This window comes from Pezoporus flaviventris, unplaced genomic scaffold, assembly GCF_033815535.1.
Source record: "Pezoporus flaviventris isolate CSIRO_AGI_PZ_B2104156 unplaced genomic scaffold, CSIRO_AGI_Pfla_v1 ptg000013l, whole genome shotgun sequence".
Taxonomy (NCBI): Eukaryota; Metazoa; Chordata; class Aves; order Psittaciformes; family Psittacidae; genus Pezoporus; species Pezoporus flaviventris.
In genome coordinates this window covers 12,775,213-12,798,312 of record NW_026892561.1, presented here as the reverse complement: position 1 = coordinate 12,798,312, position 23,100 = coordinate 12,775,213, and the positions used below count along the sequence as shown (strand labels likewise).

The 23,100-nt window shown below is 49.4% G+C and overlaps 2 protein-coding genes and 1 long non-coding RNA gene across 8 annotated transcripts; 2 read left to right on the top strand and 1 right to left on the bottom strand.

Annotated features, from left to right (window-relative positions):
* The first annotated feature begins 111 nt into the window (after positions 1-111).
* Positions 112-5,365, top strand: FBXO45 (F-box protein 45). Its single transcript, XM_061451673.1, has 3 exons — positions 112-420; positions 574-930; positions 2,848-5,365. Exons 1-3 carry the CDS (start codon positions 145-147, stop codon positions 3,031-3,033), a joined length of 819 nt encoding a protein of 272 aa, XP_061307657.1. The 5' UTR covers positions 112-144; the 3' UTR covers positions 3,034-5,365.
* A 7,401-nt stretch (positions 5,366-12,766) lies between these two features.
* Positions 12,767-19,820, top strand: NRROS (negative regulator of reactive oxygen species). Of its 6 annotated transcripts, XM_061451662.1 has the most exons (5): positions 12,767-13,545; positions 13,704-13,839; positions 16,293-16,406; positions 16,983-17,106; positions 17,357-19,820. In XM_061451662.1, exons 4-5 carry the CDS (start codon positions 16,999-17,001, stop codon positions 19,322-19,324), a joined length of 2,076 nt encoding a protein of 691 aa, XP_061307646.1. In that variant the 5' UTR covers positions 12,767-13,545; positions 13,704-13,839; positions 16,293-16,406; positions 16,983-16,998; the 3' UTR covers positions 19,325-19,820. The 6 variants fall into 6 exon arrangements, with proteins under 6 accessions (XP_061307646.1, XP_061307644.1, XP_061307648.1 ...); XM_061451660.1 differs by having other exon boundaries at positions 12,767-13,839; XM_061451658.1 differs by lacking the exons at positions 12,767-13,545; positions 13,704-13,839 and adding an exon at positions 15,289-15,560.
* Positions 19,821-20,811: 991 nt separating this feature from the next.
* Positions 20,812-21,710, bottom strand: LOC133268484 (uncharacterized). Its single transcript, XR_009743093.1, has 2 exons — positions 21,469-21,710; positions 20,812-21,368 (listed from the first exon to the last, which is right to left on the bottom strand). It is a non-coding gene; the product is annotated as an uncharacterized LOC133268484 (long non-coding RNA).
* Between the last annotated feature and the right edge of the window lie 1,390 nt (positions 21,711-23,100).

Below are 23,100 nucleotides of genomic sequence, written 5' to 3'. Positions count from 1 at the left end.
CCCCCTCGCTGTGAGGGCCTCGGGCGGGGAGCGCCCCCGGGCCGGGGCCCGCCGCCACCGCTGTCACCCGCCAGGGGAGGGGCAGCGCGGCCCCCGCGTCCCGGCTCGCCGCCCGCGGGGAGCTCGGGAACGGGCACGGTGGCGATGGCGGCGGGCCCCGGCGGCGGCGGCGGCAGCGGAGGGGCGGCGGCAGCGGCGGGAGGGCCGGGCTGGCGGTTGCCGGGGCGTGTGCTGGAGCTGGTGTTCTCGTACCTGGAGCTGCGCGAGCTGAGGAGTTGCGCGCTGGTCTGTAAGCTGTGGCACCGCGTCCTGCACGGCGACGAGAACAGCGAGGTGTGGCGCAGCTTGGCGGCCCGCTGCCTGGCGGAGGAGGCCCTGCGCACCGACATCCTCTGCAACGTGCCCACCTACAAGGGCAAGGTGAGGCCGGCCCCTCGGGGACACCCCTCTCCGGCCCCACGGGGATGCCGCCCTGGCCGCCTGGCCCAACCGTCACTGGAAACCAAGCGGGGGCCCTGAAACACATGACGGGTTTTTATCTCCCTTGCTGCCTTCCTTCTTGTTCTCTCGTAGGTCCGTGCCTTCCACCACGCCTTCAGCACCAACGACTGCTCACGGAACGTCTACATCAAGAAGAATGGTTTCACGCTGCACCGCAACCCCATCGCCCAGAGCACGGATGGGGCGCGGACCAAGATCGGCTTCAGTGAGGGCCGCCACGCCTGGGAGGTGTGGTGGGAAGGCCCACTGGGCACCGTGGCCGTCATTGGCATCGCCACAAAGCGGGCGGCCATGCAGTGCCAGGGTTACGTGGCCCTGCTGGGGAGCGATGACCAGAGTTGGGGCTGGAACCTGGTGGACAATAACTTGCTGCATAATGGAGAGGTGAATGGCAGTTTCCCCCAGTGCAATAACGCACCCAAATACCAGGTGAGCGGGGCTTGGCATGGGCTGGAAACTCTACCGTGTCTCACTGTGGCTTGCCAGGAACCTCCTCCCTCCCATGTCCTGGCTGTCTATTGAATTGGTGCCAAATACCCACTTAAGGGTTTCTTCACCTTTCCTATAGAAGGGCAAATGATTCTGCCTTGCAAGGCCTTCCCCCTTCCTTTACTGCTTGCTCAGACTACACCTGTATATGGTGTTCAGTACACCTGACCGTCTGCTTCTGAACTTCTGTCTCAGGTACTGAGTGTGAGGCACATACTGTGAGTGTCTACTTAGTCACCATGTTGCTTTTTGAAATAAAAGCTGGTAAGGCTGTTGTAGTCTTCCGAAGTAATGACTTGCCCCACAGCAAGGTGAAAGTCTGTGGTATTTTATCCCTTTGTTGTATGGCAGTGTGAGCAGAGGGTAGTGCTTATTTGAGAGTCTTTCTGCAAAAACCTGCAGCAATGCTGACTTGAATGTTGCTTGTTTGCTCGCTGGCAGCATTCCCATAGGTGACATCGCTTGCCTAGGATGCTGGGATATGATGTTCAGATAATTTCAGGTTGTTAAATAGCAAGTGCCGTTCCACGTTTCTGTTCCTGTAGAAGTGTTATCTTTGTTCTGGCTGCTGACAACTACTTTTTGACTGCTGGATTTCCTCAATTACCAACTTGAGCTGCATGTATTATAATTTCTATCTCACAATGCTGTGGCTTTGTATGAGTATTGCCTAATGTTTCAATTTGGGTGAAGATCTGTGGAGTAACTTGTATCTGATGTTTCTAAATTTCATGTAAGAGTTCACTGTCAAGCAGTTAATTCTGTCTGAAGGCTATAACTGCTGTTTGGGGAATAATATCTAAAATTAGTGTAATGAAAGAGATTTAGATCTCTTTCCACTTGCATGTTCCCTAGCGTGCAAACTGGGTAGGCACTTTACAGACTTGCTCCTTCGTGTTTGCTTTCTGCTGTACTTGTCTAGGTCTTTCTGCAACAAAAGGGTGAGGAAAGGTTTCGAAGCCAAGAGTCCCCAGCTTCTGTGGGAACTCAAGGGTGAACATAGTCGCTGCTTTCTCTCAAAATTGGTGATCCTTTGGAGTTTTTGTTATGAAGACATGTGCAGGGATGTGCTCATAGAAAACATACTCAAAGGAGTTTGTTAGTGTTGGTTAGAAGAAAAATGTGTTGGCTGGAAGAAATCCCCAGCATTGGGGCTGGCTGGTGAGGAACAGAAGTTTGTGTGGTGTCCTGCTGTGCTTGCTGCTGGTGTCTGGGACTTCTGTTTATGCCTAAAATAGTGTGTACTAGATAAATGCAGGGACCGTTGTGCATGCCTAGATCTGAGTCTTTTGCTGTGTTCAGTGTTGGTTTCACTTGTGTGTATGTATATATGTTCTGCTGCCTTGGCAAGGTGACAAGCACCTGCATAGTAGTGTATTCTAGTATGTTTCATATATGTCACTTACCTGTGTAAAACAAGTTCATTGTCTTTAAAATTGCTCTTCATGGAGCAATTGCTTGGCTATAGCAACAGTTAAATCCAGAGTTCAAGTAACTTGGAGGCCATTGCAAGGTTTCCAAACCTCTGCAGCATTCTAAAGCACATGACATGTAGTATACTCACTCTGGGTGCTCTCACAAGGTTCATACTAGAAGGGTTACGTTTACTATCATGTAGGTTGGTGCCTACATACAGGCTGCCTGCTGGAAAAGGGCAGCAGAGGTACTTGGGATCCTAGGGCATTTGAGCAAAATGGAGAAATTCCTGTCCTAAAAATAATGCAATCATGAGAAACAGGAAAGCCTTGCTTTATAATTACCTGTTGTGTTGTACGTGGCCTATGCTTCACTTTTGTGCCTATACTTGAATATGCTGACTCTATGTTTTAATTCCTCCCCTTCTATCTCTTTTTCCAGATAGGTGAAAGGATCCGAGTTATCCTGGACATGGAAGACAAAACATTAGCATTTGAGAGGGGCTATGAGTTCTTGGGAGTAGCCTTCAGAGGACTGCCAAAAGTTTGTTTGTATCCAGCAGTGTCTGCTGTGTATGGTAACACAGAAGTGACTTTGGTCTACCTGGGAAAACCTCTGGATGGATGATGTGGATTGTTTTGTTGGGACATTGAGACGTGGATGATTGGGAGGAGAAATCTGCATGTTGGTTAGAGGGAAACATGTATTAAAGGAAAACCAAAAAAGTGTGGGTGTGTGTCCAAGAACCATCGAGGGGATCACATGGAGTTTTGAAATGGAGGACCAGCCATACTTCAGGAATTGTGTTCCATTTCCTCTCTCTACCAGGCCAGAAAAATCCTCAGGGTTGCAGTTGGTTTAGTGGGAAGCTCACACATGCATTTTTCAACAGATTTCATTGCTAAGATGGCAGTGCGTGACCTTACGTGTTTAAGAAAGGATTTGATACAAAACTGTTTGAGGAAATTAACCTGAGATTTGTAAGTAGCGTGTTTTGTGAAAGACTCCCATTTTAAAACTGCTTGTTCCTTCCCTCCCCTCCCCTCCTTTGGGCCAGTGTGGGTACTAGAGGAGAGCAAGTCTGGTTGGGTTTTATTTACAGTTTTTAACATACTGAGAAGCATGGTCTGTCAGGACTGTCCTTCTCTAGTATAATGATACAAAATGTGTGCAGCTATTTTTAAGTGTATTTTAAGGGTTGTATATATAGAACACATTGAAAAGAACAGTTAAAAGAAAGGGTTTGTTTTATTCTAACTGGGATATAATTTCTTAAAGGGAAACCCCCCCACTATGTGGCATCAGAAAATATACCTCGGACAGGTATATAGCATTCATGGAAGTGTACTTCTTTTGTTGTATTGTAAAGCATTTTGAGATGCTCTTGTGGAGTACCGTGCTACACTGGGTCATTTTCCATGTCAGTTTCCACAGCTTTAGCAGCAGTTTTGTTCTCTGTAGAAAACACAAAACGTTTTCTCCACTAGGTTCCTTTCGCCGAAATTTGTGGTCCCCTTTAGGAAAAGAAGCCACAACACAACGGTGAGCTTGTCATCCTTTCACATCAATAATAACTTCTAAAAGCATTCTTACACTTTGTAATCACTGTTGTGAAATGTTTCAAAACAATGAGTAAGGAGCAATCAGTTTCTGAATCCAGACCTTGTTTTCAGCTTAAATGGCTTTATAAGGCTTTTCACTTCGGCTGAACTTTTCTTAAATGAAATAAAATCCCTCAGTACCCAAGTATCCACCTGCCGTTTTTAGTCAGGACGAGTAGACCCCTCACCAACCCTCTGATCGGGATTCTGGATCAGGTTCGGTGTCTGGACTTTTCACTTGCACTGGTTTTCTAAAAACCAGGTACAAACCCCTCTGTGTGTTGGTATACACAGGTCGCAGTGGCTATGAAGCTGAGGGGTGCAGTATGGAAGGGCTTTCTGGTGCCACCACTCTCCTCTGAGTTTGAAAGGTCTGGCTGGCTCGTGACTTGGCGTTTCCCAGAGCTGTCTGAACTATCTCGGAGTTGGGCATGCTTTTCAGAGAGGGAGAAGGAATTGTTTATGCAACCTCTTCTTGCTTTATTTGTGCAAGAGAATGTGAATTGCTTTATAGCAGACACTGGCAGTTCTCTGAGCATGGAAGAGAGAGGAATTCCTCTTAGGCTGTTGCTCGTTCCCCACCCTCCGCCTTCCCCCTGCCATTACTCGAGTCATGTGAAGAGAGTGGTGGAAGCAGAGGAGTGAGGCTCCTGTTCTACTCCTGACGAGCTATCCTTGAAGTGCTTTTTACCTGGTAGATAACCAAGTTCTGCACTGGAATAGACTATGTATGTCATTCCTATTTGAAAGGGTTTAAAAGTATTTATTTGTTTCTTGTGTTGTTTATTGCTTAAAGGCAATATCTAGGTCTGTTCCTCTTGGCTGTGTTAAAGAAACAAAATATGCAGTGGGAAATAATGTTTCAAGTGGTGCTGAGAACAACCGAAAAAATGATGTGGCACAGGCATATGAGTACCTTTTGGGCAGATCCGTTACAAGCATTGATTGTACTGGACTGTAAAGTAGGTACCTGCATAACAGAATCCTGGGGCACAAAGTAGGCAAAAAAAAGGAAACAGAGGCCTGCCCATTTTCAGAAAATTAAGTTGTCCCTCAGATGAATGTATTGTCAGTGCAGTCCTGAAAGATGCGATGTCTGTGCTTGTTCATGAATCCAATTAGATGCAAGTAAACCCTGAGAACTTCCAAGGAGTTTTATTCACAAATTAAGATTGATTTCCATTCTTCAGACTGCATCTTGCCCTATAAATAGCTTCCCTCTAAATTAGAAATGCTTAACGTTGAACATTCCTTCAGGGTGGGTTTGGGGGGACTCACTTACATAAGATCATAACTTATTCCTGGAGACCAATGCTGGCTGTACAAAACATCAAAATAAACCCTGCTATAATTCAGAAGGTTATGTCGGTGTGGATTGCTGTAATGACATCCATGGTGTGGTGGTAGGAAAAATGGAGTAGCAGTTTGGTGTACCAGGAAGATGGAGTTGTTGGGACTGTGTGATGTGCTGCATGGCTGCTTGAAAAAGAGAATCTGATGAGTGGTTAACAAGGACTGGAAAACTCAGAGGTCTAATTGCTGTGCTTGGGAAATGACATCTTCCAAAACAGGGATGTTCGCAGATGGACAGAATGGGAAAAGGCTTTCCTGACTGCTGGAGGTCTTGATTGAAATCAAGGTGTTGTGCTCACTGCTGCAAGGTGCTTCCTTCCCAGGTCAGCTTCTAGGCTTCTCTCTGTTTCTCTAGCTTTCTGTAGGGAAGTTCAATATTTTTGTGGTGCTTTTAGGGAGAAGTAGGGGATTTTAGGAAGAAGTAGGAGACTGTGTTGTGGTTGTGAGCTCAGAGACACTTGTTCAAACTCTCTGCATCAAGGATTTATTCTAACACCTCTGTGAGCTTCTTCAGCAGCAAAGAGGTTTGATGCTGTCCTGCCAAAAATGCAGAATCACTTTTTCTAGCCCGAGGTGCTTCAAAGCCAGCTAAAAGCTGTTTGAAGTGTTTTCCCTACCCTGATTAGTGATTTAACTGCTTTGGTCAGGAGTTCATGGCTCCCATAACAGAAATCAGTCAGATTCACAGAAACTGGCTTCAGAATCTGCAGGACATCCAGAATCTTTTGGTAAGTGGGCATTTTGTCTATCTTTTTAATAAAGCTCAGAATTTCTGTAGTTTAAGTGTGCTGTGAAATCCGTTGGGAGCTTAACAGTTGGTCATCTGATCTGATCATGTTTCTATGTGTTGGGAAGAGAAGAGCTCAGTATGGGACAGAGTTTGTTCTTGGTTTGGTGGTGGCTTGTTTTCACCTGAAGTCAGAAGTTGCATGACTTCTTTGTCCATAAGAGGACAGAGGAGTTGATGGAATAAACTTAATGCATAAAGTTCAGATTAGATACAAGGAAGAAGTTCTTTAAGGGTGGTGAGGCACTGGAATGGGTTGCCCAAGGAAATCATGAATGCTCTATCCATGGTGGTGTTCAAGGCCAGGCTGAATGGAGCCTCGGGTGACGTGGTTTAGTGTGAGGTGTCCCTGCCCATTGCAGGGGGGTTGGAACTAGATGATCTTAAGGTCCTTTCCAACCCTAACTATTGTGTGGTTCTATGATTCTAAGATAACATGGAAAACTGACCCTGGTAAGGATATTTTCTTGAAAGTGGGTTCTTTTCTCCACTTACAGTGCAATGGAGAGTGCACATTTCTGGGAGTCCTGCATGTGCCTTCTACTAGCAAGCACCATTTGGTTTTGTTACTTCTGGCTGTGTTTCAGTTTACAAAACTAGCCAGGAGCAGATGGCCTTGATCTTGTGGGCTGAAATTCTGCTGCCTCTGATGTGGCTGTACTCTGCCTGCCTCTGAATCCAATAGCAAACTGGAACATACTAGCTTTTCTCTCTGGTTACCAATGATCCACATTTTTGAATTTCCTTAACACATGGAGGTGTTGTCCAGATGGCTCTCTCTATTTTATTATCTTCCATTTTCACTGGGATAATCAATTAAAATAATGCTTGACCTGATAATAGTTTGATCAGTATTTGAGAGGTAACCAGCCCTCAGCGATTCCTGAAGCCGTGTATTTCAATGCTGGTATTTCAGTTCTAGCTAAATCTTTACGTGATATAAATAGCTCTGGGTGCTGGCAGGAACACAGCTATAAGTGCTGTATGTGCTGCCATTCTCCAGAGCAGTGCTTGGTTCTTGCACAATAAAGACAACTTGGTGACATCTGTAGCCAGAAACTGGCATTACTGAAATCTGCTCTAGGATCCTTTCCACATACACGTGAATGGTTAGGAGTGCAACACATTGCTCTGATAGTAGCCGACCTCATGCTAAGGAATAATTCAGTTGACAATCAGTTAAGTGGTAAATGTATACAGAAGCCTTTTCCTGCAGTGGTGCTGAGCCTTCTAGTTTATACTTCAAGCAGCTTCTTTCACGCTGCTGTGTGATGCTGTACATGTGTGATGTGTTGTGGGTCTTGTGAATGAATTCTCACACCTCTCCACGAGAGGGCAAAGTTAAGAGCGCTGTGGGAACCCAGGCTTTGAATTTCCGAAGTGCGGAGCAAAGTAAATGTTTAATGTGGAACCTTCCCCGTCGTTTCCTGTCCTCTTCCATAAACCAAACTAAACAATCCTGAATAAAACAGAGGATTGCTGAGAGGTGGATAATGGGCATAGAGTTTTTAAAATATCCTGCTTCATTTGAACCTTGATCCTGAATTAGGCTGAGCAAAACTTTGCATTTCAGGTGGCAATGACAGCAAACAGCTGTGACTCAGAGATCATCTTAAAAGGTAGAAAGGGTTTTGAGAGGCTCAAGCAAATTCTCACTTGCTGTTCCAAGGTCTGCTTCTTCCCAGACTTGTTTTTCTTCCTCTCAGGCATTTATGACCAGGAAACAGTGATATTATCAAAAACTATTAGAAACATTTAAAAAAAATAAATCCATTGCAGTTGTGGAAAAAAAAACCCAAATCACTGGAAAGAGATTTTAAAATAAATCTCACTGTATATTACAAGTGATGTTTATTCTTCTGCAATTTCACAAGCTCAAGAACCAAGGGTGTCTTTTCTTCCATGTCTGTGCTTGCACATGTGCCGTGAGCTTGCTGGAGTTGTTTCATGTTTGCTTGAGTTATTCTGTTGTCTTAATCCTAAAACCTGCTGGCGATGTTTGAATGGGGGTGAGTTTGACAGTGTAACTTTGCCTGTTCTTGTCTTTGTGTAGTGCCTGACCCTTTTGTGAGCTCCCAGTTTCTGCAGCTTAAACCTCGGTAGTTATATCCAGAGACAGCAGGAGTGTTGCTGTGTGTAAATGAGTGGCCATCCTGGGACATGCAACCTTTATATATCTACAGTGTTTTACTGCTCAGAATGGGCACTATCACCCCGAATTGTTTCACTGTATATTTTGCAAAGTCGTTTTTAATTATTTTAAATTTTATTGTCCTTTCTTGAACTTCTGACTTCAGGCTGTGAATGTGCTCTCACTTGTACAGTGCATATTTAGAGGCATGCTCCAAAGCCAGGGACAGATGTCAGAACAGCTGGCTGGCAACAGCGTGTAGGCTACAGCTACAAAATGCAAGCATTCAAGCTTGGTAATGTATCTGCAGCAAGACATGCTGGCATCCTTTGTTCCTGATGCCTTTGTTTAAAGCAGTCCATCAGCTTCGGTTTGCAGCAGGTAAGTTGAAGATTGAGGCAAGACAAAACCTGATCAAAAACAGGAAGCACAGACCTTCTTTCAGCTCATGTAGGTGAGCATGTGCTGTGAGTATGACTTTCCTTAGACTCTCTGTAGCTCAGTAATGTGTTCAATCCCAAAGTAAGTGGGATATGGTCTGTTCTCCATAAAAAAAAAAAAAAACAAACCCCTCCATGGTACTTGTTTACGGGTAACAAATTACTTGTTGCAGCTTCAACTGAAGAAAAATTTCAGTGATTAGAGACTAAAAGCCCACAAGTGAGTTATTAAACCATGGTATAAAGTTTTGTTTCCTTAACATCCTGTGCTCAGGAGAAGTAAGCCATATCCAGTCACTTTTAAATAGTAATTTAAAAGAGTATGCTCCACCAGCTTAAATATGTGACTTAATAACTATGAAGTGCTGGACAAACCTGCCAGTATGGAAATGGATGTTCACCAAATTGCTTTCTGTGCAATATTCCAAATACTGCCATGGTTAAAGCTTTCCAGGCTCTGTCTGCCACTAACAAATCATTTTTGTTTTTTTTTTGTTGGCTTTTGGTTGTGGAGGTGGGTTTTTTTTTGTGCTCAGATGACTGAGAACTTTTTGCTCAGGCTGTATTCTATCTGACATAGGGCACCTCAGCCCTTCTGCAGGATGTTGGCAATATTTTCTGTTTTCTCACAGGAGACCAAGGAATACACCCTAAGTGCACGAGGATGCTCCAATCCTGAGCCCTGCAGACTGGCTTTTCTATGTCACTTGTCCCATGCTATCATGTGGGATCATGCTAGAAAGGAAGGATGCTGAGCTGCATGGCTGAAGACATGGGAAAGGAAGACTTTGGAGTGTGAATGCTTTGGCTTGCTTCCAGCCCTGATTGTAGTCCACCTTGAGAAGAGTTGTATGTGAGAGAATGTCATGTAGCAGGGATGCTTGCCCTCCTGGCCAGAGGGGAAAGCTGGGTGGGATACACTTAGCTCTGTAAGGAGCTGAGATAGTTTCACTTCCCTTCATATTAATGACAGAATTACTCACTTCTCTTAAGTAGAACAGCAGCAGGAAGGGAGTACATGTGACTACAAATGGGAGTAGTTTTTCTTGCCATGGTTTGCATTACTGAATGATGTCACAGCAGTGACTTGTCCATGCCTTCTCCTTTTGGTGGCTTGCAGCCTCCAGCTCTGACAGTTTTCAGAGTCATAGACTGATTTGGGTTGGAAAGGACCTTAAAGCTCCTCCAGTTCCAACCCCATGCCAGGGGCAGGGACACCTTCCACTAGACCAGGTTGCTCCAAGCCCTGTCCAACCTGGCCTTGAACGCTGCCAGGGATAGGGCAGCCACAGCTTCTCTGGGCAACCTGTGCCAGTGCCTCACCACCCTCACAGGGAAGAATTTCTTCCTTATATCTAATTGGAATCTTCTGTCTGTCAGTTTAAACCATTCCCCCTTCTCCTGTTACTACAGGCTCCTCTCCAGATTTCTTGTTGGTCCCTTTAGGTACTGGAAGCTGCTCTAAGGTCTCCCTGGAGCCTTCTCTTCTCCAGGCTGAACAAGCCCAGCTCTCTCAGCCTGTCTCCATAGCAGAGGTGCTCCAGCCCTCAGAGCATCTTTGTGGCCCTTGCTATGCTAAAAACTGGTGAAAATGCTGGTGTATATGGTTTATTTTATCGTACAGTACAAAACCAAGGTAAATTTATCTGGGAACCCTGCGGTGGAAAACTTGGGCAACCCTTTTGGGTCTGGCCTCCACCAAAAGCCAAACTTCAGCTGTAAGCAACCTGATTGTGGAGCTTTCCAGCCCTGGAGATCTAGGAGGAAAGTTGTTTTCTCTGGCTTCAGGCATTTCTGCAGATGCATTGCAAGCAGTTCTCTACAGCGTCTGGATTTCCAGTAGTGTCTTGTAAGGGAATGGATGCACTTGGCTTCCAGTTGCTAAAGAAATACCAGTCGCTGCTACTGCAGTATCTGATGTGTTCTGCAGTGTACCCTGCTCTCAAGACCTGACCATCTGAATGCTCTGCCACTCTCGGAGGAGGAGGTTTGCTCTGCCGTGGGGGTGGATCCCTTGCGCAGACCTCAAACCCCCAGCCTGAGAAAGGCGGATGGGTGAAGGCTGGGATAAGCGGCAGGGGCCTGGCCGCAGGGTGGGCTCGGCCGCGTGTGCGGGCGAGCAGAGGGAAATGAGCTCACTTCTGCGGCTCTCCCTTCTGCAGCCCGCTTCCTCCTCATTTACATCTCGCACCCTGGCAGCTGTGGGAGAAGGAAGAGCGGCGACCGCAGGGATGGAGCTGCTTGTGCTGGACCTGCCTGCGGGAGCAGAACCAGGGTGCAGCCTCACCCCCCAGCACTGAGGTCCAGGAAGTGGCTGCGGCTGAGCCGCTGACCAGCTCCCCTCTTCCCTTCCCGAATGGCCTGTGCTCTCAGAAACGTGTTTTTTGCTTTCTACTAAGACCTATTTCTGACACCTTCTGAGTCTCATAGAGGGTACTTGCATCTTCTGGAGACTAAAAGGTCAAAGGGATCCTCTATGAAATTAGAGGAGCTCATTGTTGGTGTCTACATCCTCAATCAAATGTCCTTCAAGCCCAAGGATGCAATTTGCCATGGTGCTGGATGCTCATCTGGGTCCATGTAGGCTCACTGCACATGTTCAGTCTGGTGGGGTTATTTCCTTCCCCTCCTCCCTGAACTCATGCAGCCCCGATGTCTGCAGGTGTCAGCAACCAAACCAGTGCGTTGCTGCAAAGGCAAGTGAGCAAGCTTTGCTCAGAAAAACACAATTAATTCTGAAGGCTGCTTTGAAGACCCTCTTTCCACCAGAACACCTGGCAAGAACTAATGGACTCCTGGTGGCTGAAAATTGAGGAGTGAAGGTGAGCTTGGCTGTGGATAAATGGGTAATTGTGGAGCGAGACCATGCCAGGAACATGGGCTACTGATGGAAAGGGAGCAGGAGTGTGGGGGATGGAATTGACCCAGAGGAGGATGCTCTTGCTACAAGGGGTTCCAGGCACATGAGCTGCTGCTAAACCAGAGCCTGAAAGCTGTAGTTTGGTGGCTGAATGTCAGCACTAGCATGTGCTTCCTTGGAAGAAGACAGCATGGTAAGGTAAACAAGCACACAGGTTGTTTGGCGGGGGGGGGGGGGGGGGGGGGGGGGGCGAGGAAGCAGAAGATTTTGAAGCTGATTATAAATTGCTGATTTTTGTCTCTTGGTTTCCACTGCAAGAAACACACCTAAGGGAAGCTGTGCTTCTTGCAGAGCTCCAGTTAAGCTGCAGCACTGGGCTGCAGAGATGCCATGCTCATGTACATGAATGTATCTGTACCATCCTGGAAGGGGACATCCTTAGTTATCCCCTGGTGATAAATGGTGCAGTGTTGAAAAATTTAGCCAGATGAACTTCAAAAGCTGTAGCTTAAAGTTGCCCATTTTAGCTTTTCCCTTTTGGCCATGTAATGTACAATCTGTTTTCTTTTTTATGTTCACAGTTCATCTTAAATTAGAGGCAACTGCTGCTACCAGCAGCTTCTGAGATATGGTAGACCAGCTTCCTAGAGCAGGTGATTAAATTAAGTAACTTCTTGATATGTTTGCACTGCTTGTGCATGCTTCAGCCAAGCAGCAAATGGAAATTTGGTGTGGGATTTAAAGATAAAAGTTGGATTTTCTTTAATTTTCGGAGTCATCACTGACCACAGTGCCTGGGAATAAATGGCTGGAGGGAAATGTTGGTCTTCACCCTGTGACCACTCCTCTCTTTCTGAGGAGGTCCAGCAAGTGAGATGCTGCTGTGACAGAGTCGGTTGCTCGAGCCTACCTAATATTTTCTGTTTGCAGTTTCCCATGAGCCTGGGGATTGTGATGTTAGGTGACTTTGACTGTTTCCATACCTATTTGCTGAAGCCCTCCCAGGCTTGTTTCCTGGAGCAGCTGGTTCATCTCCCCATCATTGCAGGGGTGCTCTGCATCCTCTCCTTGTCAGGCAAAATGCTGGAGGCTGAGTGGAACCAGAGGCTTTGCGGGGATGCTTTGCACCATCATCCCTTGCAGAATGACTTGCTTAATTCTCTTCAATTCTCCATTGCAGTGGGAGAAACATTTCTGATTTGCTTTGCCCTGACCCATCCGAGGCTGTGGTCCTGCTGTGGTGTGGGCTGTGAATGACCCTTCTCTTGGTGATTCCACTTTGGAAGAAATCACATTTCTTGCAGGAAAACAAGGGGCATGCTAAGGTGTGGTGTTGGGGTTGCTCTTTTCTGTTGCAGTTTCCCCTTTCCCATGGGGTTCTGGTGCAGCAGCCTGGGGTTGACCAAGAGGCTGCCCTCATGTTGCAACTTTTCTCTTGGTTTGTGCTTGGCAATTTGAAGGTTGTTAAGGGGAAAAGATGATTTGGAGGAAGGAAGAGGTGGGAGGAATGGAGGAAGCTCAGTGGGTGGAAAGTTGTACGGGGATTCCCAGTCCTATCCTGCAGCTGCAGGAATTTCTGTTTTACATGTGGACACTGCTTGAAGCAGCTGAATTTTCTTCAGTGTAATCCACCTGTGTTGCTGAGCTGTTCCTGAAGAGCTGATCAGAAGAGCAGCTGCTGGCAGCTCGATCCCTATCCCTTTACTGCGCTGATGTTATAAAATAAATAAAACCCCCTCAAAGCACACGTCCACTTCTTGCCAGGAGGGCTGGGTTGGGGGCATAATGCTGCTCGAGAGGGAGAGGAGGGGAGCAAGTAGCAGTGTTGGGATATTTTCAAAGCCATATGGCTGCAGGATGTGGGGAAAGTGTGAAATGCAGCACTGTTGACAGATGCCCCAGCGCAGAGCTGGTGCCTGCTCTGCAGGACCAGCTCTGGTGTGTGGCTGCTTTCTGTGGAGGACAGGGTGGCTGGGTGCTGTGGGGGCTCTTCCATCCCATAGTGCCCTGTCAGTGAGCACGTTCACTGCTGGGGAAAGGGGGAGTTCACTGGCTTGGGTTTGGTCAGTCAAAGTTATGATCTGGGGATGAAGAAGGGGATGACATACGTTGTTTCCTCTCCCAGCCCCTCCTGGGCTACAGGGAAGAAGATGGATTGACCTTTGGGACATCACCTTGTTTGGTGGCACCATATGAAGGAAATCTCATCAGAAGGTCACCTCTGAGCTTCCAGATCACCCAAGAGCAGAATATTACCACAGGTGAGAATGCTCAAGGTTTACAGCTCCAGGACCTTCCAGCCCTGGAGTGAACCTTTGGCAGCTCCTGTGTCTCTGAGCATCAAATGAGTGGTTTTAGTGTGGATTGGGCTTGTGGCAGGGATCTGGGGATGAGGAGTGGGTTTGTAATCATTGGCTGGTCTCAGCTCTTTGTGTGACCTTGAGCAACATCATGGGAATTTTGCCCTGTTGCAGAGCTTCTGCCATCTGCTCTGGTTCACTTGGATGAGGAGTGCTTCCTTCTTGATTTTTACACTTCAAACTTCCTTGAAAATGGAGGAAATGAAACCACAGGGCTTTCCTGTGAGTGACATGGGAGAGCTCAGGATCCTTACAGCGAAGAAATGAAATTTAGGGTAAAAAAGGCAGAAAATAATCCCTCCCTCATCATTTGTGCTGGCTGCAGGAGTTTGGGGGCCACTTGGTCTGGCCAGGCTGGGATGCCCCTTGGTGGGATGCTTGGTGTGCCACAATAACACTGTTGATCTCCCAACTGCTGCAGAAGGTCCTACTGGATGTGCAGCACAGACATTCATGGCAGTACCTGCTGATCCTACCAGGCAGGGTCATGTTACAGGGCTCAATCCTTTCTCTGTAGTTTTGAACCCTTTCCCAGCTAGGTAAATCCAGGAAAACTGTTTTTCCCCTTGGCAAATGGGCTTGCTGGGGATTTGGGTGTGCATGAGGACCCTGGGAGGAGACGTGCAGTGGGAGACAGAGAGCAGGGATGGATGGGGATGAATAGGAATGGGGCCTCCCTGTTCATATTGCCTTGAAATGTGGATTTTTGTCTGGCTCTGCCTTGGCAGTTGTAGGAAAAGCCATTTACGCTGACTCACAGAGGGACTGGCACTTGGGAGGTCTCTGTATCTGGATGTGTCTGACTTGCACCCTGAGTGCTGGGTTTGCTGAAATCTCGAGCAGCCCCAGGTGACCCAAAGGTGTGTAGACAGTGGGATCTGAGCACCCCAAATCTCACCTGGGCTGGGCACTGGTGTCCCAAAGTGGGGACTCCACTTCTGGGGACATGTTCAATCTCATTTTGGAATGCAATGGGAAATAACAGTACCTCCCTCTTTCCATGAGGAAAGGACATCCCTTGGCTCCTGTTGAAGCCCCTGTGCTGCATGCCAGAGGCAAGCAGGGGACGCCACGGGAATAGTTGCCATGTGGGGGAGTACCGCCCAGCTGGTGGCTTTTCTCCAGCGCCAGAAGGGTCAGTGGCATAGCTCTGCAGGCAGGAACCCCCCATCTCCCTGGTCACTAACTGCTGCCTGAAACCTGCAGTATTTCACTGCTGGGACTGCGCAGAGGGGTCTTGGTGCAAGGGCTGGCCCCAGTGCTGGTTTGTTCCTGGAACAGCCAGGAGCTACACGGCCCTTGACAAGGGCTGGTTCCCCTCACATCTCTCTCCCTGCCTGCCCGGCCCCCACGGTTCCTCCTTGCTGGGGAGCTGTGTGCGAGTGCATGACCCGGGTTGTAAGTGCTGAGATCAGTAAGCAGAGTGCCTGGCCACGCTCTCTGCCTCCATGTGACTGCAGTTTCCGTTGGCTCCTTCCGCAAAGGCTATATTAGCACTAAGTGAGAACGCGAGTGGGAGAGAAAACCCAGCAGGTTGCACCTACCCTTGGCCCCAAGAGCACACCAGAGAGGCCACCGGCTGCAGGATGAGTTGGGGCCAACGCTGTGTGCTACACCACGCAGTGAGTAACTGCCCCCTGATACCTTTACCAGGGGAAAGCCCTGCCGGGGGGTTTTGGGGAGCAACCCTTGCCGCCTTGAATGTGGTGGCCATGCATCTGTGGTGGCCATGCATCACTGATGCCCACGCTCCCAAGAGCCGTGGCTGTGTGGGCCGGTGCCGGTGTGCACATGGAGAGCACCTCAGGTGCTCCCAGTCCTCTCACATGTGGGCTTCTCTGTAGGGCTGGGGTTTCCTGCTGGTGCTGCTGTCACTGTCCTGGCTGGGTGAGCAGCATCCTGGCAGCCCCAGGGAGGAGTGTGGGAGAATGAAAGGTCTTCTGGTGTTGGGGGAGGCCAGTGCTAGGTGGCAAAGAGGCTGAGCTGGGTGAAGGAACGTGTGAGCTTCCATGGAGGGGTTCAGGGGCTGAAGGGCAGCTAGAGCCAAAGTCCCCATTGTTTTGGTTGCAGTGAGGACAAAGCAGGGTCTCCTGCCGCTGTGTCTGGTGCAAGGTGCTGCTGGAGACCAAGGGCTTGGGAGGGTGCAAGCTGCTGAGCATCAGCTCCAGCCTGGGGAAGGCGGCTTCCTCTCCATCCCCACCAGAATAATGAATGCTGTTTTGACATATTAAAACACCAGCATATCGCTTTAGGCTGGCCCAAGGAAGGAGACAACCCAGTATATGTTCCCTGCTCCCTCTCTGTTAGGAGGCTTTGACCTGGGCTGCCAAAAATAACCCTGTTTCTTCTTCAAGCACTGGCAGTTATGAAGACACCACTTGCCAAGTCCTTGCTGAGAACTTGCTGCTCATTTGCCTGAAGTTCATCTTTTCCCCAGATGCAAATGCTGTCAACTCCGGTTCCACCAAGTTAGTAACAGGGCACCTTGTGCTGGAGACCCTCTGCTTCCCCAGGAGAGAACCTCCAGCAGGGGCAGGTGCTGAAGGGACTTGTGGTGGCTGGGCTGGTGTCCCCTGGGAGAGCATTTGACACCAGAGGCAGAAGACACAAGCACTGGCATGGGGGAAAGCCTCTTCTCGAGGGTTGCAGCTCAGTGGTGTTTGTGAGCAGCTGTGCAGTGACAATGGTGCCTTTCCCATGTGTGCTGCCAGCCCAGTCCCCATCCCTTCTTTTCTCCTGCCCTCCAAGCTCTCCTGGGTGGACCCTCCAAGGGCTCCTGATGGCGTGGGTGGGCTCAGTGCCGGGGTTCCTCACCACTTCTCCATGGGCAGCTCATGGTTGCCACCAATATGGCCTGTTGGGAGCCCATTGCCTCTGAGTGCTCCTGGGGCAATGCTGGGAGGTGTGTGCTTGCAGGCAGCAGCCATGGGCAGGAGGCCTGCTGTGCACAAGGATCACCACTGCCATGGTGGACTCCCTGGAAAACCTACGCTTTTTGGGATGAGCAGTTTTTGACCTTTTCACTTCTGTCTTCATCTCTGCAGGAGTGCTGCTGCTGACATGAAGGCCCCGCTCCCTAGTCTCTTCCTGCTTCTGGTCCTCCTGGCATTGGGATGGGGAAGCAGGGCAGTCACAGCCTGGGCAACATCTTCTGGCAGCTGCAAGCTTGTAAGTCCACCCTTGCAAACCCTCATGCTTCCAATTGCTTGGTCTTGCCCTGAAAAATCCCAGACGCCTCAGCATCTTCAGTCCTTCCCCCTCCCAGCTACTAGCTTAGTGAAGGACTGGACTGGGTGCCAAGGCTCTAAGCATAGAACCACCTCCTCCATCCTCGCTCTGCTCCCCAGACTTCTCCCTCCCCATTTCTCTCCACCTCCTGCCTCTGAGGGTGGCATTACATATCCACTTCATGATTTAGGTGCAGAGCACCATGGACTGCACTGGAAGATGGCTCAGCTCTGTCCCAGGAGATGTTCAAGGCGATACCGAGGAGCTGTTGCTTGATGACAACACTATTCAGGTTCTGGGCAATGAGTCTCTGCTCTCGTACCACCAGCTGCGGTGTCTCAGCTTGACCAAGAACCGGCTGGAGCTCATTGAGCCTGGTGCCTTCCTCAGCAGCCAAGGCCTCCATGTGCTCTCCTTGGCAGACAACCTTCTCTTCACCAACTACTCACTGACAGCAGCTGCTTTTTCTGCTCTGCCAGCTTTGAGGATGCTGGATCTATCTGGAAACCACCTCACTGAGGACATGGTATCAGTTTTGGTCTGCAACCTGTCTTCCCTGGAGTCCTTGTCAGTGGCCAGGAACATCATCATGAGGTTGGACTCATCCATCTTCACGAACCTGACACAGCTGTTGGAGCTGAACCTGGAGAAGAACTACATCTTTGAGATTGATGAAGCTTTCACAGGGCTGCAGCGGCTGCAGAGGCTCAATGTAGCTTACAACTACCTCCCGTGTGTAGTAGAGTTTGGGCTGACCCAGCTCAGGGTGCTCAATGTCAGCAACAATGTCATTGAGTGGTTTCTGGCCCTGGAAAGTGATGACCTTTTTGAGCTGGAGGTGCTGGACCTGTCCCACAACCACCTCCTCTTCTTCCCTGTGTTGCCGCGGCAAAGCAAGCTGCACTCCTTGCTGCTGAAGGACAATGAGATGAGCTTCTACCAACGTCTTCCCAATGGCACATCCCTGGCAGATGTTACAGTGCAGTTCCTGCTCGTTGATGGCAACTCCACCAACATCACAACGGTCAGCCTCTGGGATGAGATCTGCCACAGCAACCTCTCCTCCCTGCGCCTTCTAGACATGAGCTGGAATCAGCTCTGGTACCTGCCGGAGGGTTTCCTGGCCCAGATGCCTTCCCTGACCCACCTGAAGCTCAACCAGAACTGCCTGGAGATGTTTCACCTGTCTGAGAGGGACCCTTTAGCCATGCTGACAGAGCTGGACCTCAGCCAGAACAGGCTGGTGGAGCTGGGGGTGGAGGTGGGTGCCAGGGATGTCCTGCCCAACCTGCAGCTCTTCAACCTCAGCACCAACAAGCTGCGGACGCTTCCTCCTGGGGTTTTCACCTACACCAGAAAGATCACTACTGTGGACCTCAGCCACAACCAGGTTGAACTCTGTCCCCAGCCTGTTGTTGCAGGTGAGGCAAAGAGTCCCCCCTGTGTGGACATCAGGGGTGTCAAGACCTTGACTCATCTCTCCTTGGCTGGCTGTGGTCTGAGGGGACTAGGTGGTCACCCCTTCCAGGGAACACTGCTGATGCATTTGGACCTCTCCGACAACCATCAGGTACTGTCCGGGGAGCTGGGGTGGCTGCAGGACCTTGCTCTGACACTGCAGGTGTTGTCTCTGAGGAACACCAGTCTCTCCTCTACCACTGTGGACTTCTCTGCCTTTAGCAGCCTTGTGCACTTGGACCTTTCGGGGAATTCCTTGACTGCCTTCCCCACCTCACTGGGTGCCCTGAAACTGCGCAGCCTGAACCTGCGGAACAACTACCTCCCGGCTCTGCCAAAGGACGTGGTGCAGGCACCACTGGGGAAGAGCCTGCGGGAGGTCTACCTCAGCCAGAACCCCTACAACTGCTGCACCCTGGGCTGGTGGGACTCCCTGCAGCGGGTCAAGGGCTTGTGTGTCCCTGACGGGCAAGAGGTGACCTGCAGCTATGCCTCCCGCACGCTGAGCCCCAGGGCACTGCCCGAGCCTGTTCTGCGGAGCTGCCGCTGGCAGACGGCCGATCTGGCCCTGCTCTACCTGGTGCTGGCCCTGCCCACCTGCCTGACGCTCCTGGTGGCCTTTGCCATCGTCTTCCTCACACTCAAGCCGAAGCTGCTGAAAATGGTTAAAACTCGGTGTGGGGTGTCCAGCTCTTGCTGATGGCTGAGGAGTAGTAGGAGGAAGGGCTCGGGAATGCTGCATGCGAGTGAGTTGTCAGGATTACAGGCAGTGACCCCTCCAAGGTGGGTGAGTTGGAGTCATGATGGATGGAGCATCCAGGGGGTGCAGGGAGAACTACTGCTCCTGCTACGGATGCCGTAAGGGTACCTGAAGGGTGTGGGGCCATGTCTGGTGATGCAGCCTGAGGCCATGCTGAACATTCTCCAAGTCTTCAGCAGAAACCATCAGCTGTTGTTGGCAAGAGTCAGAATCAGAGAATCAAATGGTTTGGGTTGGAAGGGACCTTAAAACTCATCCAGTTCCAACCCCCTGCCATGGCCAGGGACACCTTCCACTAGACCAGGTTGCTCCAAGCCCTGTCCAACCTGGCCTTGAACACTGCCAGGGATGGGGCAGCCACAGCTTCTCTGGGCAGCCTGTGCCAGTGCCTCACCACCCTCACAGGGAAGAATTTCTTCCTAGAATCTAAACTAAATCTCCCTTCTTGTCAGTTTAAAGCCATTCCCCCTTGTCCTATCACTACAGGCCCAAGTAAAAAGTCCCTCTTCAGATTTCTTTTGGTCCCTTTAGGCACTGGGAGCTGCTCTAAGGTCTCCCTGGAGCCTTCTCTTCTCCAGGCTGAGCAAGCCCAGCTCTCTCAGCCTATCAAGTTGAGCAGACATGACACGAAACACCTCTTGGGCAAAGTGGCATGGACAGTTTCCCCCAAACGTGTTCCCCCACCCTCCTTCAGGCTGTTTCTTTTATTTATTCACCCCAGTAGCCAGCTCCCTATTGCAAAACATCCTCCAGGTCTGCAAACAGCCTCCATGAATTGCTGGGCTGGAGCTGCACCACCAGGGCACTACAGAGAAGGGTTCTGTGGCCGCAGCTCCAGCAAGCACACAGGCAGCCCTGGGTCACCCCAGTGTGTGTGCCGGTAAGACAGGTGTTGTCAGCAGGGCTGAAAGATGTGTTTTGGGGTGTGTTGCTTGGTTAAGTCACAATTCCAGTTAGAAAAGCCCATTAAAAATAGGCCAGGCTGCAACAGTGTAAAATACTGATCAAAAGACAGTAGAGTAAGTTAAATCACTTGCAGTATTTTGCTGCAGATTTCTTTTTCTCCAGTAACTGCTGGATTAAACAGATGCAAAGGAGATGAAACAAGAGAAAGCCTTTCTCCCTGTTGCATATGCCCTCCTTCCTGCTCCCATGGGCTGGTAGCTCCAGCGGTGGTTGGGGTTTCTCCACCCAGCCCTGCTCACAGCAGTACCCGCACTCTTGTACCAGCAGCACTACCTGGGGAAGTGCTGCTTTGTTCCTCGGAGAGTTACTGTGGGTGGAAATGAGAAGTGGTGGTGGTTTGTGTTAACTCAAAAGCCCTGCTGGGACCTGGAGTGGCTTTATGCTCATGGCTCCGTAGGGCCTTTTCCAGTCTGCAGAAGATGCAGTAAAGCTATTAAGATGGACTAATGAGGTAGCAAATATAGTGTGATAATGGGTTTATTTAATGAACTCATCAGGTTTCTTATCCTTTCTAGTCTCTCACTGCAAGGATTATCTACTGGTTTGAGTCGGGATACACAGTTCATGGAGGCTTGGGGAAAATTCACTCTCTACACTAGAACTTAGGAAGTCTTTAAAATATCGAAGTCCTTAAAGTGTTGCCACTTCCATCTCATGCTATCAGTAAAAGGCTAAACTTGTCTCGACAGCTACAAAAAGGAGAGTCTCTACAGCTTGACGTATGTTCCAGTACTACAAAGAATGACCGTACAGTAATGGCTCAGCTGTGGAGTATCCAGGCATAACTTCAGTGCAGGATCAGAGAATTTCTGAGACTGTGTCAGGAAGTGTTACTAGGGATGCTGGGTACAGCTCTTCACCCTTATTTTAATAATGTAAGGAAATATACAGGAATATCCAGTTTTATTCATAGGCAGAGAATGAACACCTGTCCATTGATGCAGCCACCCACAATGACATTTGGGTCGCTTGGGCTGAACTGAAAGCAGTAGATGTCTTCAGGACACTCCAACAGTAGCTAGAAGGCAAACCAAAAGAGTTGAGAAATACAAATCACTCAGGTTGCTTGTTCTCTTGTTGTTTAAACACCTGACATATCAAAATTGCTGATGAAATACCTGAGGCTGGATAGGGTCAGAAACACTCCAGAAAAGTATTGCTGATTGCTGCAGCAATGACTTGTCAGAAAGGTTAATGTGTTCTTCGTAAGAAAGCCTCTGTCTTGCTGACACTGCTATGATCCCTGAGTGAGAAAACAAATTTTCTCAGAAGAGACAATTCAAGTTTGAACATGCTGTTAATTATTCTGAGCGACTTGTACCTCCTGAATACAGTGAAAAACAAAACCAAAAATGACCCCCAAAACCCAGCCATGAATTGATATTGCTCTCTTTACAGATCAACTCTGAGGAAATTGGTTTTGTTGCTTTAAGTTATTCAGCAATGAGCCATAGAACCTAAGCTTCATGGTAAAATTCAGGGGTTTTGCTACTGCTCCTGAATGGTGTAATACTGCAGCTGAAATGATGGGACAGGCTTCTAGTGCCCATCATGAAATGAAATCTTCTGTAGCTGAATTTGTTTTCTATGGAGGCTCATGGCAGGTGTACCCACCCTGAGAAAGCCCTGACCAAAGCCCTCAAAATCTTCCCACCACAGAGCCCAGGAAAGCTCCCCACATGCACAGCTCTTGCCCTATACACAATGGTGTTGGTTGGAGGGTGCAGGGACAGGAAGTTGGGTCCTGAGCCCATGGGGGGTTACATGACCGTGTCTGAGCACAGCTCAGGTTAGATCAGGGTATAAAAGGAGCCCCACTGGGCAGCCATTTGGAGTCAGTCTTCCTCGGAGCAGCAGGTCTGCAGCTGGGGACTCTCACCTTGGGTTGGGACGTTGTCTAAGGTAACATTTGAGGTTGAGAGTCCTCCCTTTTGGGTGAGTGATTGTGCTTTGTCACATGTGGATCGTTGGTCAGAAAGTTTAGGATTCAGCAGTGTAGTGACGAATCCATGTGACATCCCAAACCTGTAGCTGGTATTGATGGAGCTTTAATTGGGTTTGAACAATAAATTTCATTTAGCCTCAATTTGGTGGCTCCATGACATTTAACTTGGCATAGCCGGCAGGGTGTCCACATAGGAATTGTCACGGAGGCAGGGATGCGCCCCTTCTCTACCGGGTGAAGGTGAAGCGGTGGGGCCCACGGGCGATCCTGCGATTCGAGCTGCGGCTGTGGTAAAGGGAGCGCGGGCGCCATGTCGGGAAGGTGCTGGGCACAGGCACAGGACTGTTGGCAAGGAACGGTTTGGAGCAGCAGCTGGAGCAGACCGTTTGAAAGGGGAACTGGAAAGAGAGCGACCGCGGTTATTTGAACTAAGAATTGTAATTATGCTGGCACGAGCTGAAGAACTCCTCCACAGTACTGTCCGAATTCGGACGCTGGTTGCGGGCACAATCCCGGAGGATTGGGACAGGGATACCTGCAGAGACTGCGATGGGAGCGCTCCTGAAGAGGTGGCTTTGCTGGAGGAAAGGGCCTTGTGACCTCTCGTTAACACCGAGAGGCAGAGGGTGTGCACGGGAACCCTCGAACCACGGTCCGCAGGCTCCTGCTCAGACCTCAGCTCAGGGGTTGCACACCCAGTTTTTGCGCAAGCCGGGCGAAACCGGAACGGGGCATCTGTGGAGGGGCTCTGACGGGGGAGGTCGGGTACTGCTCAGTGGCGAAGAAGGGAGCGGGTTTTGGGGTC

Coding starts and splice junctions, on each gene's coding strand:
- FBXO45 (XM_061451673.1), top strand. CDS start 145: ATGGCGGCGGGCCCCGGCGGCGGCGGCGGCAGCGGAGGGGCGGCGGCA. Junction 421..573: donor TGCCCACCTACAAGGGCAAG/GTGAGGCCGGCC, acceptor GTTCTCTCGTAG/GTCCGTGCCTTCCACCACGC. Junction 931..2,847: donor ATAACGCACCCAAATACCAG/GTGAGCGGGGCT, acceptor CTCTTTTTCCAG/ATAGGTGAAAGGATCCGAGT.
- NRROS (XM_061451662.1), top strand. CDS start 16,999: ATGAAGGCCCCGCTCCCTAGTCTCTTCCTGCTTCTGGTCCTCCTGGCA. Junction 17,107..17,356: donor CTTCTGGCAGCTGCAAGCTT/GTAAGTCCACCC, acceptor TTCATGATTTAG/GTGCAGAGCACCATGGACTG.